Source organism: Styela clava, chromosome 13 (assembly GCF_964204865.1).
Source record: "Styela clava chromosome 13, kaStyClav1.hap1.2, whole genome shotgun sequence".
NCBI classification, from domain to species: Eukaryota; Metazoa; Chordata; class Ascidiacea; order Stolidobranchia; family Styelidae; genus Styela; species Styela clava.
In genome coordinates this window covers 9,831,880-9,848,559 of record NC_135262.1, presented here as the reverse complement: position 1 = coordinate 9,848,559, position 16,680 = coordinate 9,831,880, and the positions used below count along the sequence as shown (strand labels likewise).

At 36.7% G+C, this 16,680-nt stretch overlaps 2 protein-coding genes across 2 annotated transcripts; both read right to left on the bottom strand.

Moving 5' to 3' along the window:
* Positions 1-20: 20 nt before the first annotated feature.
* On the bottom strand, positions 21-1,692 carry LOC120332588 (omega-amidase NIT2-like). Its single transcript, XM_039399867.2, has one exon. The coding sequence runs from the start codon at positions 1,638-1,640 to the stop codon at positions 801-803; it is 840 nt and encodes a 279-aa protein (XP_039255801.2). The 5' UTR covers positions 1,641-1,692; the 3' UTR covers positions 21-800.
* Positions 1,693-10,012: 8,320 nt separating this feature from the next.
* LOC120332803 (uncharacterized) lies at positions 10,013-14,776 on the bottom strand. The gene is made up of 6 exons (XM_039400119.2): positions 14,524-14,776; positions 14,378-14,449; positions 13,875-13,937; positions 11,035-11,130; positions 10,519-10,742; positions 10,013-10,430 (listed from the first exon to the last, which is right to left on the bottom strand). The coding sequence occupies exons 1-6, from the start codon at positions 14,774-14,776 to the stop codon at positions 10,236-10,238; spliced, it is 903 nt and encodes a 300-aa protein (XP_039256053.2). The 3' UTR covers positions 10,013-10,235.
* Positions 14,777-16,680: the final 1,904 nt, after the last annotated feature.

Genomic DNA, 16,680 nt, shown 5'->3' with positions numbered 1-16,680 from the left:
ATATTTGATTAGTTCTAATTTAGGGAAACTAAACACCTTTATTTGTTATTTGTCACCAAGTCAAAATTCACAACACATTTTCTTAATGGAACATAATTCAAAAACACTAGTCACCTAAGAATATAATACCATTAAATAAAAAATAAAATCTTAAACTTAACATATGACGTGATTAGTCAAAATTCTGTAGAAACTTTATTAAACAAAAGTAATTGAAAGTGAAACTAGAACATTTATTTATCAGGTATTAAATTGGTTTCCTGTGTACCAAAATCATAGATTTGTCAAATTTTTATAAATTGTGTCACAGTTTAATAATTTGACAAGATAGTTGGTATGCTTCTGTTTAATAAAGAAAACCGAGACAAGTCATGATACCATCCTAAAACATTACCTAAATGTTAGACTTATTAATTAACTATGCTGACATCATAGGTTACACATACCGGGTTCAAATCCAATACCAACCGGAAAGATTCCGGTCATTTCAAAAATTGTAGATTCCTGAATGCTCGCATAGCTGCATAGGGACATGTACGAAACATCTATTTTATTTTAATTAACACATAATATTCTTTTAAACATGTATAATGCCTAATATGGAAGTTGTAAATAAATATGACACTTTGATTACATGAGTTAACAAATTAGGATACTATATAACAGTTTCAAGAATTAGCTCAAACATTTGATAACAGTTTTGCGGTAGATTGTAAATAAAAGGCAAGTTCACATGCAAAAAAACTGAGATACAAGCTAGAAATGCAAATAATAATATACAAATTTTTCACAGATCATGTCTAAGTGGCCTGTTCTGAAGATTTATACACATCAAACCTTTTTTGCACTGAAGTGGGGATATTTTTTCGTACTTCACTAACTTTTGTAAATTCCAAATCTGCATATACTATCTGTTCTCCTGCCTCTGCGCTTGCAACACAATCGCCCCAAGGTCCGATTATCATCGAATGGCCATATGCAACATATGATGCGTTCTCATCTCTTGCAGGAGATATACTCGCCACATATAACTGATTGTCAACTGCACGAGCCTGTTGCAATAATTTCCAATGTATTGGACCAGTAGTCATGTTGAAAGCGCCAGGATAAACCAGCAGTTGGCATCCTAATTTATGATACACCTGCCCGATTTCGGCAAATCTAATGTCGTAGCATATTCCCAGTCCAATTTTGATAGAAAATGCATCGAACGTAGCAAAATCATTTCCAGGACTTAAAACTTCCGATTCTTTAAAAGTTATTTTCCCTGGAATATCGATATCAAAGAGATGCATTTTTCGATATTTCGCAATCATTTCGCCATCAGGGTTCCAAACTGTACAAGTATTATACAACTTTCCATCACCATCCTTTTCTGGAATCGAACCTCCGATGAGATAAATTTTATTCTCTTTGGCAGAATTTGCTAAAGAACCAGTAGAAGGTCCAGGAATATTTTCGGCATATTCTGGAAAAAATTTCGTTCCGTATGGGCAGTTGAAACATTCTGGTAAGCTGATCAATTTTGCACCGTCATCAGCTGCTTTTTTAATGAGACTGCAGGCTTTCTTCACATTTTCTAGTTTGTTCGAGCCAACGGCCATCTGCACGAGTGCTATTCGAATGGCTTGCATAGCCATTTGTTCTTACTATAGTTCTAAGTCTCGAAAAATGTCGAAAAATTAATTTAAAAACTTAAAGATTATGATAGGGAATGAATTTTTTTGTGTTGTGGTTTTGCACTTTTGAGATCAGAATTGGGCGGTTACTATAGGGCAGTGGTCGGCAACTACCGGTCCGCAGAGAGGTGACACTGAACCGGACAAGGCCCTAATGCATAATGAAGCCTCTACAATCTAACCACATACTCCACGATCAAAAAAGCACTAAACCAGACAAACATAACACATTTCAGCAGCATGTCTGACTTCACAAACAATTCCAATGAGCCGGAATAAGATCTCTCGAACAAAATGATTCTCGCTAGGAACGTGACTACTCCACTACTTGCTCATAGCTAACCGGTCATGACTAGTCAGTGCTAATTCTGTACTTCAGGAATCCGTATAATCATGAGTTAACACATCGGGTAAAAAATTAGTTATGGCAAAACGAACAATAGTAAAATCAAATGTTCAATCAATACCCAGACTAGAGACAGAAGGTTTACAGGCATTGTTACTTATCCCAACATCTTATTAATGTGAGGCCTGGTTTTCAATATTGATAACTACATAACTACAAAAAAGGAAATATCGAAGTAGGCTGTATGAAACACGTTACATGTGTCGATGTCGATCATATCTCCAATATTGGAACAGTTAATTGCCAGCCAATAAATACAGATCTCGCATTAAATAGCATGGTTTTCGTTTTTTCAGTATATTATCAACATAAGTTTCTTAACGCGTATAATTTATTGCATAAGCTTAGTTCGTTTGTATAAAAGGTGGTCCGCCAAAATTTTCGTCAGGCTTTACCGGTCCATCACTTGAAAAAGGTTGCCGACTTGACACCAAGAAAATTGAAAAACTGAAGAAGTCATAAAATGAGGGTCTAGTGTAGTCTCGTATATTAAGTACTTCTGGTGGGCGTAACATAACAATTTTTGCATATGTCAATACTAACCCCCGCCTGACTGCGTCATGCAAAAATTAAGGGTCTCGTGTAGTTTCGTACCTAACGTACTTCTAGAGGGCGTAGCATAACAATTTTTTGATAAGTCAATCCTAACCCCTATCTGATTACGCCATCCAAAAATTAAATCACTACGACATCACAATCACGTCATAGAGCTTGCCAAATATACGCACGATCGACCGAAATGGCATTGGCGCCGACGATAAAGAACTTACTGACGTTATCGGTCTCTCTCCTATGGGAATCGTTTCGACGAGAAAACGTGAGAAATAACTGTTCGATTTCGGGTTCTCGTTTGCGCGTCTTAGATGGCAGTTCGTATAGTTTGAAGGGCTCTATTACGTCACTGTGACCCAGACTGGATTCCATGGCAGGTGCACGCCCGAGGGCGCTAGCGCTCCGCAAAAATGCACGCGAGCGAAATCAATTTTGCACGCCGAAAATTTGCAATTGCTCACCAATGTAAATCGGTTTAAATGGTTTTAAAATCAATAATCCAGTAATATAAAGATGCCAAAATATTATACCTCCACAATTGTCGACAAATACCAGCTTGCAAGATTTGGTCTGATCGAAATATTGCGAAGCAAAAAGACCATGGACCTTTCCCCAACCTTTGACCCGCGAAAAATTCCTCTCATTGTTACGTCCTTTTTTGCATCTTGCTGATTGGCCAATGTCACGAAGTAAACAAGGAAGTCGATGCTCGGGGAAAGGTCCATATCGTGTTGAATGATAGGAAATAGGAATCCCGTGAGAATAGTTATGGACGAAAAGATCGCCTCCGCACCAATGGCCAAGTACGGCTCTGATTCAGCGTATTTTTCATACAATAATTTTACACGAATGTACTGAACAGTACCGGTATCTAAAGTTGCTCAAACACTCCCAAAATTAGTGACAAAGTATGAAAATAATGTTTGGGGTCAAAGGTCAAACGTCCATTTTGCTCTAATTTGACGTATTTTTTATCCATTAATTCTACGTAAAAACACTACCAAAATTAATGACAAAGTATGTCCATTTTGCTCTGGTTCAACGTATTTTTTATCCAATAATTTTACGCGGATGTACTGAACAGTACCGGTATCCAAAGTCGCACAAACACTCTCAAAATTAGCGACAAACTGTAGAAATAATGTTTGGGGTCAAAGGTCAAACGTCCATTTTTTCTCTGATTCAACGTATTTTTTATCCGATACCGGTAATTTTACGCGGATGTATTGAGAGGTATCTGATGTCAAAGTCAGTTGCACGCGAGTGCAGTTGTTTTGCACGTCGTGAGCTATAGTTGCACGCCAGGAATTCTTATTTGCACGCGGGAATTTCTGATTGCACGCCCGATTTCACGTTCAAAAAGGCCATGAAATCCAGACTGGAGTCTGTGACGTCGTAATGACGTAATTTTTGGATGGTGTAGTCAGGTGGGGGTTAGGATTGATACGTGAAAAAATTGTCATGCTACGCCCACTAGAAGTATGTTAGGTAAGAAACTACATGAGACCCAAAATTAAGATGGATCAACATGTACAAAAATCGTTATGCTACACCCACTAGAATTACTTGAGAACGAAACTACATGAGACCCGCCAAAGTATACCTACAATCGCCCGGAATGGCATCTGCACCGACGATAATACTCACTCACTAATGACAGCGATCTCTCTCATATCAGGATTGTTGCAATGAGAAAACGAGAGAAATATTTCGGGCGATCGTCTGCGCGCCTTGGATGACAGTTTGTATAGTTTGAGGGAGTCTATTACGTCACCGTGATGTCGTAGTGACGTAATTTTCAGATGGCGAAGTCATGTGGGAGTTTGATATATGCAAAAACTGTTATGCTTCGCCCATTAGAAGTAGCCTAGGTACTTTCAGACTTTTAGGTATGAAACTACACTAGCAGACTAGACCCTACTTTGGCAAGCTCTATGACGTGATTGTGAAGTCGTAGTCACATAATTTTTGGATGGCATAGTCAGCATATCAAATACTGTTCACTCTTGTTTGGGAATTTTTATAAAATTATTAAAATGGTGTGGCAAACAACTCTTGTTATTTTTTACATTTCATCTTTTATTCTAATTTCATTTTTACGTGTTTATTTAATTTTTTTTGGTTACCATATACCGGTAATTTATCTAAAGCCTCTCTCTTTTTTCTAATTTTATTTATGCCCTATGGTTGTGTTTGTGTGTGTGCGAGTGTAAATGATTTGATTTAATAGTTTTAGATGAGTGAACACGTACCACTTCTTTTTGGCAATACCTTCCATCTTATATTCTGTACGTTTTAAGCCTTGTCCAAGGTTTTGTTTACTCTCCTGATTTTATAATCAGTTTTTATCAATTTGTTTTTATCAACTATTTTATCTCCTTTTTGCTGATTATGGAGGCGAAATAAACTCAATTATCTCTATGAACCTTTCTCAGAGAATCGACTTCCTTGTTTACTTCGTGACATTGGCAAATCAGCAAGGTGCAAAAAGTGACGTACCAATGCTCCCTTTTCGTATCTGCTCAGACACTTTTCTCACTCAGACAGATTTTCAAGCGTGGTCGTAAACATTACCGTTAACATTTCGTTTTCGCGTTTTTGAACTCTATTCGTTAGTTTTCAGTGGTGTTTCGGAAACTTAAAATATAAATCAGATAATTCAATGATCACTCTGTCTTCCTAGGAGTTTTAATTTAATTACAGTCGTTTTGCTTCCGACCGTCGTCGGGTGCGGACATGTCAGCTTGAGAAGACTTCGCGTTGTATGTTTCGGTATCTGTAATCTGTATCGCGCAATATCAACATCAGCAAAGCCCATCCACTAGAATTAAAGAAGTTTATAGATAAAAAATTTGATTTAAAGTTAAATGGTGAACGATCTGTTACGGGTATATTGCGAGGTTTCGATCCTTTTATGAATCTAGTCGTGGACTTCGTTTTAGGTCTTAGTTAGAGGCATGGAAGGGTAAACAGGTGAAATACTAGAATTGAATACTAAACAAAAAGTAATAGCGCTGAAGATAACAACTTGGTTAGTGGAAACAAATGGAATACAAAAATTAGAAACAATCAACATTCTAAATGATGGACAACGAAATAATAGCATTCGGATAATAAAGACTACTTTGGCATTGCTGTACAGGCTACCCAAGATTCCAATTTTACATACTTGCTTCGCAAAGAACTAAGGAAAAAGAGATGGACATGCATTTTATATGAAACATTGCACCTAGTACACTACAGCACATCACAACGTCGGATTTTATTTACAATGAGGAAATCAACCAAAGACATTTCGATTTATTTATTACTCATTCTGACACTGCTTTTATCTAACCCACCAGTTTGCACTTGTTTACGCCAATTTAATAAACACAGCCCGATCATGTCGGTTTCGACGTAAACAGTTTTAAATTAGAACCTACTGCACCTGCATTTTGTTTGTAACACAAGTCAGACGCCCGAACGATAACCCGTTCGTGTTTTTATCTTTTTTTTGTAATATGTTTTTGAGAGTGTAATATCATGGGTGAACAGGCACATGTATTTATACGTGTTTTAAACCCTACTCGAGGTTTTGCCTGTTTTCCCGATTTCCCATTATTCTGTGTGTTTGTTTTATGTGTTCATTATTGGACACGTAGTGGACATAACGATCGTTTCAATATTATGTTGTTCTTGTTCTTTGACACGTTTTTAAAAAGTCGCTTTTCTCTTCGAATACTGGACCAATTGCTTTGAAATTTTCAGTGGTTAAAGAATAATTTTTTCGCTAGAAGGCTATTACTTTTGTTTATTCTTAAATTTTATATGAATCCTATGAGATATGATATTTCATACAAAATTTCGCGGTATTTATTTTTACTCATGGGAACACTGTTTTACACTTATTTCAAGCGGTTTCGCGATCGATTGTCTTGCTCAGTACTACAGCTACTGTAGGTCGGTACTGGTAAGTTGCCATACCGGTACCGTAACGCAGTGAAATTGACTTATTCCTTCCGCGGTATTACTAATGCTGCAATGCAAGTTTTATAGCACTGGTAAGTTGCCATACCGGTACCGTAACGCAGTGAAATTGACTTATTCCTTCCGCGGTATTACTAATGCTGCAATGCAAGTTTTATAGCCTATCGTATGCGGAACGGAATATCAGACCTACAGGTTCGGTACCGGTACTGGTAGCTCAGTACGTAAGTACGATACTGGTGCCGGTACCGGTGTCTTACCACAATGAAATTACCGTAACTTATTCTTTCACGGTCCTACCAGTGCAGTAATGCAAGCGTTGTAGCACTTGTAGCCTACTATATTTGTTTATTTTGATGAGAGTCTACTGGAAACAACATAAAATTTGAAAGGGAAGAATTGTTCTGTGATCAATTATCTGTCAAATTTGCAAGGGAACAACTGTTCTGTGATCAATTACCGTATATGGCCTACAGTGTACAGGTAAGATGCTGGCTGACTGCTAACCGGTACTGGTAGCTCAGTACGTAAGTACGATACTGGTACTGGTGCCGGTACCGGTGTCTTACCACAATGAAATTACCGTAACTTATTCTTTCACGGTCCTACCAGTGCAGTAATGCAAGCGTTGTAGCACTTGTAGCCTACTATATATGTTTATTTTGATGAGAGTCTACTGGAAACAACATAAAATTTGAAAGGGAAGAATTGTTCTGTGATCAATTATCTGTCCTAAAGTGTAAACAACATAAAATTTGCACGGGAACAACTGTTCTGTGATCAATTACCGTATATGGCCTACAGTGTACAGGTAAGATGCTGCCTGACTACTAACTCAGTACCGCTTGACACGTTTTTAAAAAGTCGCTTTTCTCTTCGAATACTGGACCAATTGCTTTGAAATTTTTAGTGATTAAAGATAAAAATTTTCTCCAGAAAGCTATTACTTTTTTTTTCGCTATGACGTCATCAAAATTATGTGACTCTACGTGTCCATATATTTGAGCATAGCTCTCTTGTTTGTTATATGCATGTTTTTTTGGGAAAATCAAAATAAAGATTATTATTGTAATGAAAAAACAGTGTAGAAATAGCTGTGATAGACTAAGCTAAAATTCTTTACCGGTAATTTTAAAAAACAGATTGTTGTAAGCGATGAATCATATTGATGGTTTGAAACACTGCCAGTAACCCGTTTTTGTTTTTTTTGCCAATTGCAATCCCCATTTTGCAGGCGCACACTCGCAAAAGCACTCTTAAAATAGCCACGAAAATTTTGCAATGGTAAAGTATGAAAAGAATTTTTTGTGGGTCAAAGGTCGGGGAAAGAATTGAATAAGTTTTCAGCATATTTGTAGGTGAATAAACACTGCTTTTGGAAAATATAGGCTTCGAGTCGAGGCCATTTATCTTTCAGTTTCGTAGCGCACATAAGGTAACTACCTGAAAATTATTTTAAAGTGTTCCTTAGGAATTTAGTAACAAATTTTGCATTGTTCCCACTTCCAAAAGTTGCACGTTTTACAAAAAAGACGCTTTTACTACAATAAATATGTGTTACCATCTGTCCTATTTTCTCCGCTTTTCCGGTATCATGGGCCAATGAACGCAGACTTCTGCATGACGTAACAAGCAAATTAGTCAGCTGTGGGTGGATCCCCAGTGGTCGGATGAATATCAGATGTACGGTACTACTACGGCTCGCTTTTACGTTGAGTATAGTTTTTTTCATTTATTATTAGTTCAGTTATTCTAAGGAGGTGTTGAAAAGTATAAGTAAGATATTAAACACTTGTATATCCTTACCATGAATAGCAATTTTAGTTGAGCACTAGCTCATGAGACGTTGTTAAATAGGTACGGTGTGCGGTAACCTCAAAGAAGGCTAGACCTAGAATAATATGTCACAAACAACGATATTTTCTGGCTTGCATGAAATGTTTATGATTAATTTAATGACTATTCCACAGACTTATACTATTATATAGGCCACAGCATATTTGAGAATAGAAATCAATGGCTGTTTCTGTAATGCACGGTTGTGTGAAAGAGAAGAAAATAATCAATTTTACTAATGTCGGTTGGTCTAAATCTAAATTTATAGAGTCGACAAGAACCTGGGAAGCAATGATAAGTTATGCCGGAGTGGAAAGAAAATAGCATTGGAAACGATTGAGAGGTGAGAAATCAAGTTGTAGACAGACAGTTGATGTTTTAAAATATAGTCTATAGTCCATACTCATACTGTCATAGGGCATTTCAGACTGATATATCAAAATTTAGTGTAGATATAGTCTAGTAATGGTATGCAAACACTGTTGGACTGTAGTAGGCTACATGCAATGAGCATATATACGGTCATTGAGTACATCAGATAAAATGCATTATGTATTCAAGGTATTAGTTAGTATTTAGTGGTATTTTTACACTCATGCTGTTCCATATATGATTTTCTTTCTCCTTTTAGATACTGTACTACAAAAGAGTACGGCAATGTTCCACCAATCCGACCTAACGCAGGCTCTAATCCCTGCTGCTATTAGTGCTATAAAATGGATTAAACAAGAAGTCTTGAAGCGTAAAGGTATATGAGAATCACAATAGTTGCAAACAGCTTAGATGGGCTATTCATATTGAAATACTTTAGCACAGCGGTTCTCAACCGGGGGCCCTCGGTCTCTAAGAGGGCCACAGAGGAGTTGGAGGGGGCCACAAGGATGGGCTGAAATCTGAATTTACTTTTCACTTTAAAAGAAATCTCACAGTTTTTCCTAGTTTGCTGCTCAACAAGGTTATTTCGCAGGGTGTTTTTGCTCTCTTTTGTGCAAATTGTTTTAACATAATGGGATTTGGAATCTATCAATGAAAATAACCCTATTAATACCTCTGGAATATTAAAGTGGGGGCCATGAGTGCTAAAAGCCTCAGAAAGGGGGCCACGAGTCATAAAAGGTTGAGAACCACTGCTTTAGCAATTTTCTGAAATTGGAACTGCCCATCAAACTCATGTTGGAGACTTCATTGAGGTTTTCAATTCATTTTTGTCTCAACTATGAAGATCTATTAAGGGTTAACGAGGCATTAATAAATAAAGCTGAGGAATTTGTTTGTTCACTGTATGAAGAGGATATGAAGAATGTAAATGATACCAGGGCACGTGTATTTAACACTGGCAAACATAAGGATTATACTATCCACCCAACAATGAGTCACTGCAACTTTTGGAAGTGGGAACAAGGCAATATTTGTTACTAAATTTTTAAGGAACATTTTAAAATCATTTTCAGGTAGTTACCTGATGTGCGCTACGAAACTCACTTTCTAGGCGGTTTTCAGGGCATCGGCTCGCGGCCTAATATTTGTACTAAAAATTTTCACATTATGAACCTTGCTCAGCGTCCGTCTGCCGGTCTGATTCAATAATCAGTTTTTTATTTGTTTTATTTTTATTGCTTATTTTATCACCTACCATGCTAATTATGCAGTCGAAATAAATTTATACCTACCTATTTCATTTTAAATTTTGCTGTTTTATTCAATGTCGTAAGAACCCATTTTGCATTATATTTTTATTTTCATTCTATTTGTGGAAAAAATTGATAAAAAGAATTGCATAACATGTTTTTTATTTAGTAGTTTAGCAGTTGACATAGAACTCCATTCCTGTAGAATGATGGTTGTATATTGACCATTCCTTGCCGAGGATTTGTCGCTTCTCGTCCCATATAAATATAAATGTGTGTTTGTTCATTATTTAATTCCCCTCGTCTTGGGCGCCCTGGAAACCATTTCATGTATGCATTTGTAGGGGTTATGTCTCCAGTCTAAAAAAAGTTGAGTTAGGATAGAAAATATTATTCTGTATATATATATATATATCAAGTTCTCTTCTCCAAATTGTTTCTAACTTACTAGTGGGTTGATCGTACTTCCAATCCAAAGTTGGATCCAATTCTCTTGTGCTGGCATTGTTTTTCTCGAATGATTGATAATAGTTTCGTAGGATTTTTCATCGTAAATCTGAGCAATGACAGAATTTCTCTTCTTACAAATGTTTTCCGCTTCATAATAATCAATATCGAGCCTCTTATGTATCGTAATCGAATAACACGAGTTTGTTGTCTTTATTTCGCACACTGTTGAATGCGTGTGATGAAAATAACGTAATGTGATGTTTTCATAGTAATATAATATAACACAATTGAATAATATATTTATAACGGAGTTTTCTACAAGAGTGCTTATGGTGAATTTCACGTCATCTCATTTTTTTTCAACTGTGCTTATTTATTGCGTTCTATTTTTTTTATATAATAAATGTTCCGTGTTTTTCTGTTTTCATATGGACATTACGTTACGGAATAATAAATGAATTGAATTATACTCGTTCAAAAATGAATTCAATATTCTTTGATTAGTTATTCAAACCTGAATCTTTCATCGGTGGTGCTGTAGTAATTGGAGTGATGAACGGATGATTTGACTTTTCGATCTTCTTCAGTTTTTCTTCCATACTTGTCAACGCTTAGTAATAAAATAGATATTTCAAATAAATGATATTTTCTTAGATAATAGCAAAATATATATTTTTATTGTAATCTATGATCAAACGCATAACAAGCCGTAATGAAAACCTGCACAAACCACTCTACGTTCGCGCAAAATATAGAGGACTCGATCGATTCACCCTGTTTTTAATCCGGGGGCATAGATATTTACCCATCAAATAATGGGAACGTTCAATAAGATAACATTCATTAATTAATGAAAGAAACGCAATTTTATCTTGATGCGATACAAATATTTGGCAGGAATTAAATAACAGCGAGTCTAATGCCAGAAATGTGTGTCGTAAAGCACGCTAGTTTTTTGAAGGTATTTATTAGGGATGGGACGAGTCCGGCATTACAGAGATTCGGCGAATCCGAGTAATAGGTCATGGACTCGAGTCGAATCCGTCGAGTCCGTGACGTCACAATGAAAACGGCAAAAACACGGTTTCAATTGTGACGCAACAATGCGCGATCGGTGACGTACTGTTTTCTTGCCATGCTTCGCGTACAGTTCAGTTACCGACTTATTGCGTGAATCTTTTGGATGATTGTATAATAAGCTACTCAAGGTTGATTGTTTTTGATAAGATTTACGGGTGGAATTAGACTGCTTTTGGCAACTTTACTTCAAGAAGGTTTCCGCTTCTGCTGATTGTCTGTTGCGATGTCATCACCGAAAGCAAAGTCACTTGCGTGGCAGTATTTTAAAATTTGTGAAGATGACTGTTCGGAGGCCGAATGTGGCATTTGCGCAACTAAAATTAGTCGTGGGAAATGCAAATCTTCTTATACAGAATTGCTGCTGTCAGAAATACGAAGACAAGAAAGTGAGTGGGGCGTATCGTTTGCTACAATAACATCCGACAATGCCTCGAATGTGATAAAGGCATTAAAGGACGGGGAGATTTTTAATATCCGATGTATGGCACACACTTTGAACTTGATCGTTCACGACGCTATCAGATCAAACATTGATGTGAAAGATATCGTGGCTGATGCCCGTTCTATAATTGCCCACTATAACCGCTCATCTCGCGACGCTCGTGCTCTCAGGGAATGTCAGAAAAGGCTGAATGCACCAGAACATAAATTGCAACAAGACGTGAGTACCAGATGGAACTCTACATACTACGCGCTGCAGCGAATGGTGGAACAGAGAGAAGTTATTAATGATATGCCCTTCAGGGGAATTGGTAATACTCTGTCACCTAACCAGTGGAGAATGGCTTCATCTTTAATTCGAGTTTTGAAGTTATTTGACATAGCGACCAAGGAAGTTTGTACTGAGGAGGCGACAATAGCAAGCATTCTACCAGTAAAAGAGAATTTGTTGAAAAGATTGGAAGCATTCATTGGTGACAGCGATATTTATGGACTCGACAATTTTCTGAATAGCCTCAAAAGTGGTATAGAACGGAGATTTAGCGTTCCTGGAAATGGACCTCAGCCCCGAGACGCATACTTTCAGAACCAGGCCTCATATAACCGTTGTTTATTGGCTACAATACTTGATCCAAGATTAAAGTTGTCATGGTGCTCAACTATCAATCGGCAAGAAATCGAACGGCTGCTTGTTACTGAAGTGAAGAAGTTTGCCACGGATAGTGTTGAACTCTACGAAGGGACTGAATTATATCAATCATCATCATCAGAAGAGGCCGAAGATAGTGTGGTCTTCGGTGCACCTGAGAACGCGGGTCTTGTCAGGGAACAGGTGGATATGAATGCTGATATTGTAACTGCTGTCAGGCAATATCTTGCTGCACCTACTCTTAAAAGGCACAAGTCTCCACTTGTTTTTTGGCCACAATACAGAAATGAATGCCAGGCGATGTTCGCTCTAGCCGTAAGCTTGCTTTCATGCCCGCCTACTTCCGTCAATTCTGAGCGTCTTTTTAGCACAGCTGGCGTTGTAACGTCGCTGTTACGTAACCGTCTGAAACCAAAAAACGTCGAAAATTTTAACATTCTTGCATGTCAATCTAAAGAAACTCAATTTTGACTACAATACGCTTGCATGATTTCAGATGCTATTAGCTATAAAACTGTTATTTCGCAAGTAGCACACATAATTTCGTTGCTTTTAGCAAATTTTTCTTGCTTTCTTATTTTTCAAGAAGCAAATTGCATGCAATAAACTGTAATTAAAACGTGTTAATAAATTTTTCCTTGGGGATGCTCTCCTATCTGTTTTGTTTACGAAGAGTAATTTATTGGTTCGCGCACCAAAAGTAGCCTTGATGTTTTTATTGGGATATGGTCACTAGCGACGAAATGACTGAAATGTCTGATAAGCTCCTGTGATACAATATGTGCGTATGTTTTCAGAGATCTCTCACGTGACGAATCACATTATTTTGTAAAAATATTGCTTATACTGACTTTTATAACGTTAAAATCGCATAATGGAGGCGTCAATTATGTAAAACAAAATTGAATAGGGACTCGGTAAAAATGGCGTGGACTCGAAATCGAATCCGAGTCGCAAAAATGCATGGATTCGACTCGAATCCGAGTCCGGATCCGAATCTTGTCCCATCCCTAGTATTTATACATCGATTGATATTGGATAACACCAGTCCACTTTATTACAAATATATAGCTTTTTATGAAATATTATCGCACTGTTGTCGATAATGCTATCCAATGGTAAGTGAGGCGATATTAAGGTGATCGATCCATCGTAACTTTTATATTAAAAAATGAAACTATTACCTGCACGTAAGACTTTTATTTGAGCATCTTGCTCTTGATTCTTCTCTCGTAATGCCTGCAGCTCTATTTTATATATATATATTTAAATATAAAAAATATTTTTGAAATGAAGAAAATAGCAGGGAAGAGTGTAACATTAAAATTAAGAAACAAGACCAAATAGTTCCAAGCAACCAGTTTATATAATATTTGATTTCTAACATTCGGCGTTCGATATATTCATTTGTACAATGTTTAAAACAGTCAGATAAGTAAGAACTTAGTAGAGTATAATATATATATCAAAACTAAGTACTACGGTACACATTGAATCATCAGCTGTTTTCATTATAATTTTGATGTATCTTCGGCACCATACCCAAATCGGGAAATTGATGCCGAGCAATATTCAGGCAGATAGTAATTAACACATAAAATAACATATATATATATTATCTTTGCGTTCATTAAGTTTGTTGGTTTGCTTCAAACCATTTGCCTTGCTTAAAAATTTGTGAATTCACCTTTCTCGTGTTCTGTAGTTTTAACAAACTTTCTTTCTGAGTTTTTCAGTTCTGATTTCACTTTTTCAATATCTGTAATTTAACATAACGTTAAAATTAATTGACATTGATAGTTGAACAATGTCATTTTATTCAAACTAACATACTTTTTGCGTTTTCGTACATTATGTTTAGCAAATTTTCGTCGCTGTGTGGTTTTCCGCCACTCTTCCATTTACATGTGAGAGGATACTCATTATTGTTGAGATATTCTCCCAAATTGACATCTTGCATCCATTCTGCTGCTATGTCGCATTGAGCAATCTGACAACCCGGTTTTGGTGAACAGTGAAGCAGAGTTTCACCTTGACACAGGGGTGTGGTTATCCAAGAAAAAATGATAATAATTGTTGTTCTCATTGCTAAATAGGCTACTGCTGCTTTAATGCCATTGAAATAAAAAATTTTACCAAGACTGAGATGATATTAGTGTTTTTATTTACCGGTATGCATATATTTTGTGCACTTTTTACTCTTTATCTTGCACAGATACAGTATATTCATATATACTATATAGTGTGATAGAACCGGATTTTGTTCTTTTTTCTTGTTTTGCTTGTGTATATTATGCTAGGCCTTCGAGAGTTTTCAAAGACTGAGCCTTAATTTTGACTTGATGAATTTCTAATGAAGTAGATTTAACTTTTGGTAATTGACTCCGAACACCCCGGCCCACGTGACTATCGCTTTAGCACCATCTGATTGTGGTCTGACTGATAATGAGTCTAGATGTCGTTTTGTTGCTTTTTAATTATTTATATATGTACAATATGGGTAATTCTGTTGGATAATTTAGTTCTTTAAATGTCTCATCAAGCTATGGAGCCTGTTGTGTGGCTTCGCAACACATGCAGACCTTTGAGTGTTTCATTAGCGTGGCCAGCATGCTTAATCCTGAGACCATTATGCTTAAATATGGGATTATTTTTGTAATAAATACCTAATTAAATTTCAGACAATTCATATTTTCTTGGGGATAAAACATTTACTAGTTCGACTATATTTTCCGAGAAATATCGATTATCTTTACAGAACAAGGTATTTTCCAGAATATAGTAAATCTATAGGATCACATGACTTCAGTTATGTGACTATTTTTTCGCTTTAGTCCTAATTAGTCGAAGTTAAGGTATGCTATCGAACCTAATTTGAAAGAAGTGAATCACAAACCTGCATTCTCCGTTGGTTAGAAAGTTAACTGTCACTCTATTTTTGCTTCCAATACGCTACAATGATTTCAAAATCAGATTAAAAGCTCAGCTACTTTACTCAGAACTGATAATACTTATGGTAATGTTTCACAACAAAGCTCTCGTGGATTTTTCTGATAAATCCCGAGGCCTCGCTCCGAGCAATAAATTGAGCGGATGATTGACGGTGTGGAATAGTTTATGAAATGAGTCAAAATATATAGCTGTTTTAGATGTAGCGTGAAAAACATTTGCGCTGATAAAATCAACCACTGAAATACAAAAATATTAAATAGTCTTTCCTTACTATGCCTCTTGGAAGCGAGGGCCTTATTCATGTAAACTTTTCACGTGGTTTCCACTGGTTTGACCGATATATAGTTTCTATCTCATCTGTTGGGAATCGAAATTAAAAGTTATTTACAAGGTGACTACGGAGTACTCGATTCAGGTATGGCATCTTATAGCTTGTATAAAACAGTTGGCTTAATTGATTACACTTATGTTTCTTGAAGTTTTTGTTTTCTGGCGATTCGACGAAAGCAAAGAAAAGTGACAAACTGGGCTACTGTTGGCAGAGCCTTTACCATCGTATTGACACCCAGAGTAGTGATTTACAGTCTTTTTCAAATCGCAGACTTTTTTTTAAACCATATGTATCTTTTTGTGAAACATCAAATGAAAATTTCGGATTCTTCGGATCATCTCAATTCTTATCTCTGTCAGTTTTGGCAAGATTTCCAGGATTTCAGGGTTCGCGCAGTTGATTCTAATTATCACGCCACAGACTCATCTCGAAATCAAATACGTGATCTTTGATTCTTCATAATGTAATATTTTATATCATAAAATTTGACAATCAGAAAGAAGTGAAACAACAATTTGAAGCGGAACACCTGCAGCTGCAGGTCTTTCTCGGAACATCAGTGGATCGCGTTTCGCGGAACACCGGTTCAAAATCACTGTTCATTGTTGGACTTAAGCGTTATATCGCTTGGCGGGTTCCATTGCACGCTTGCTATTGTCCTCGCCTGGCTTTCACGCTGCAACTACGGCGTCCGTGCTTAACATTGT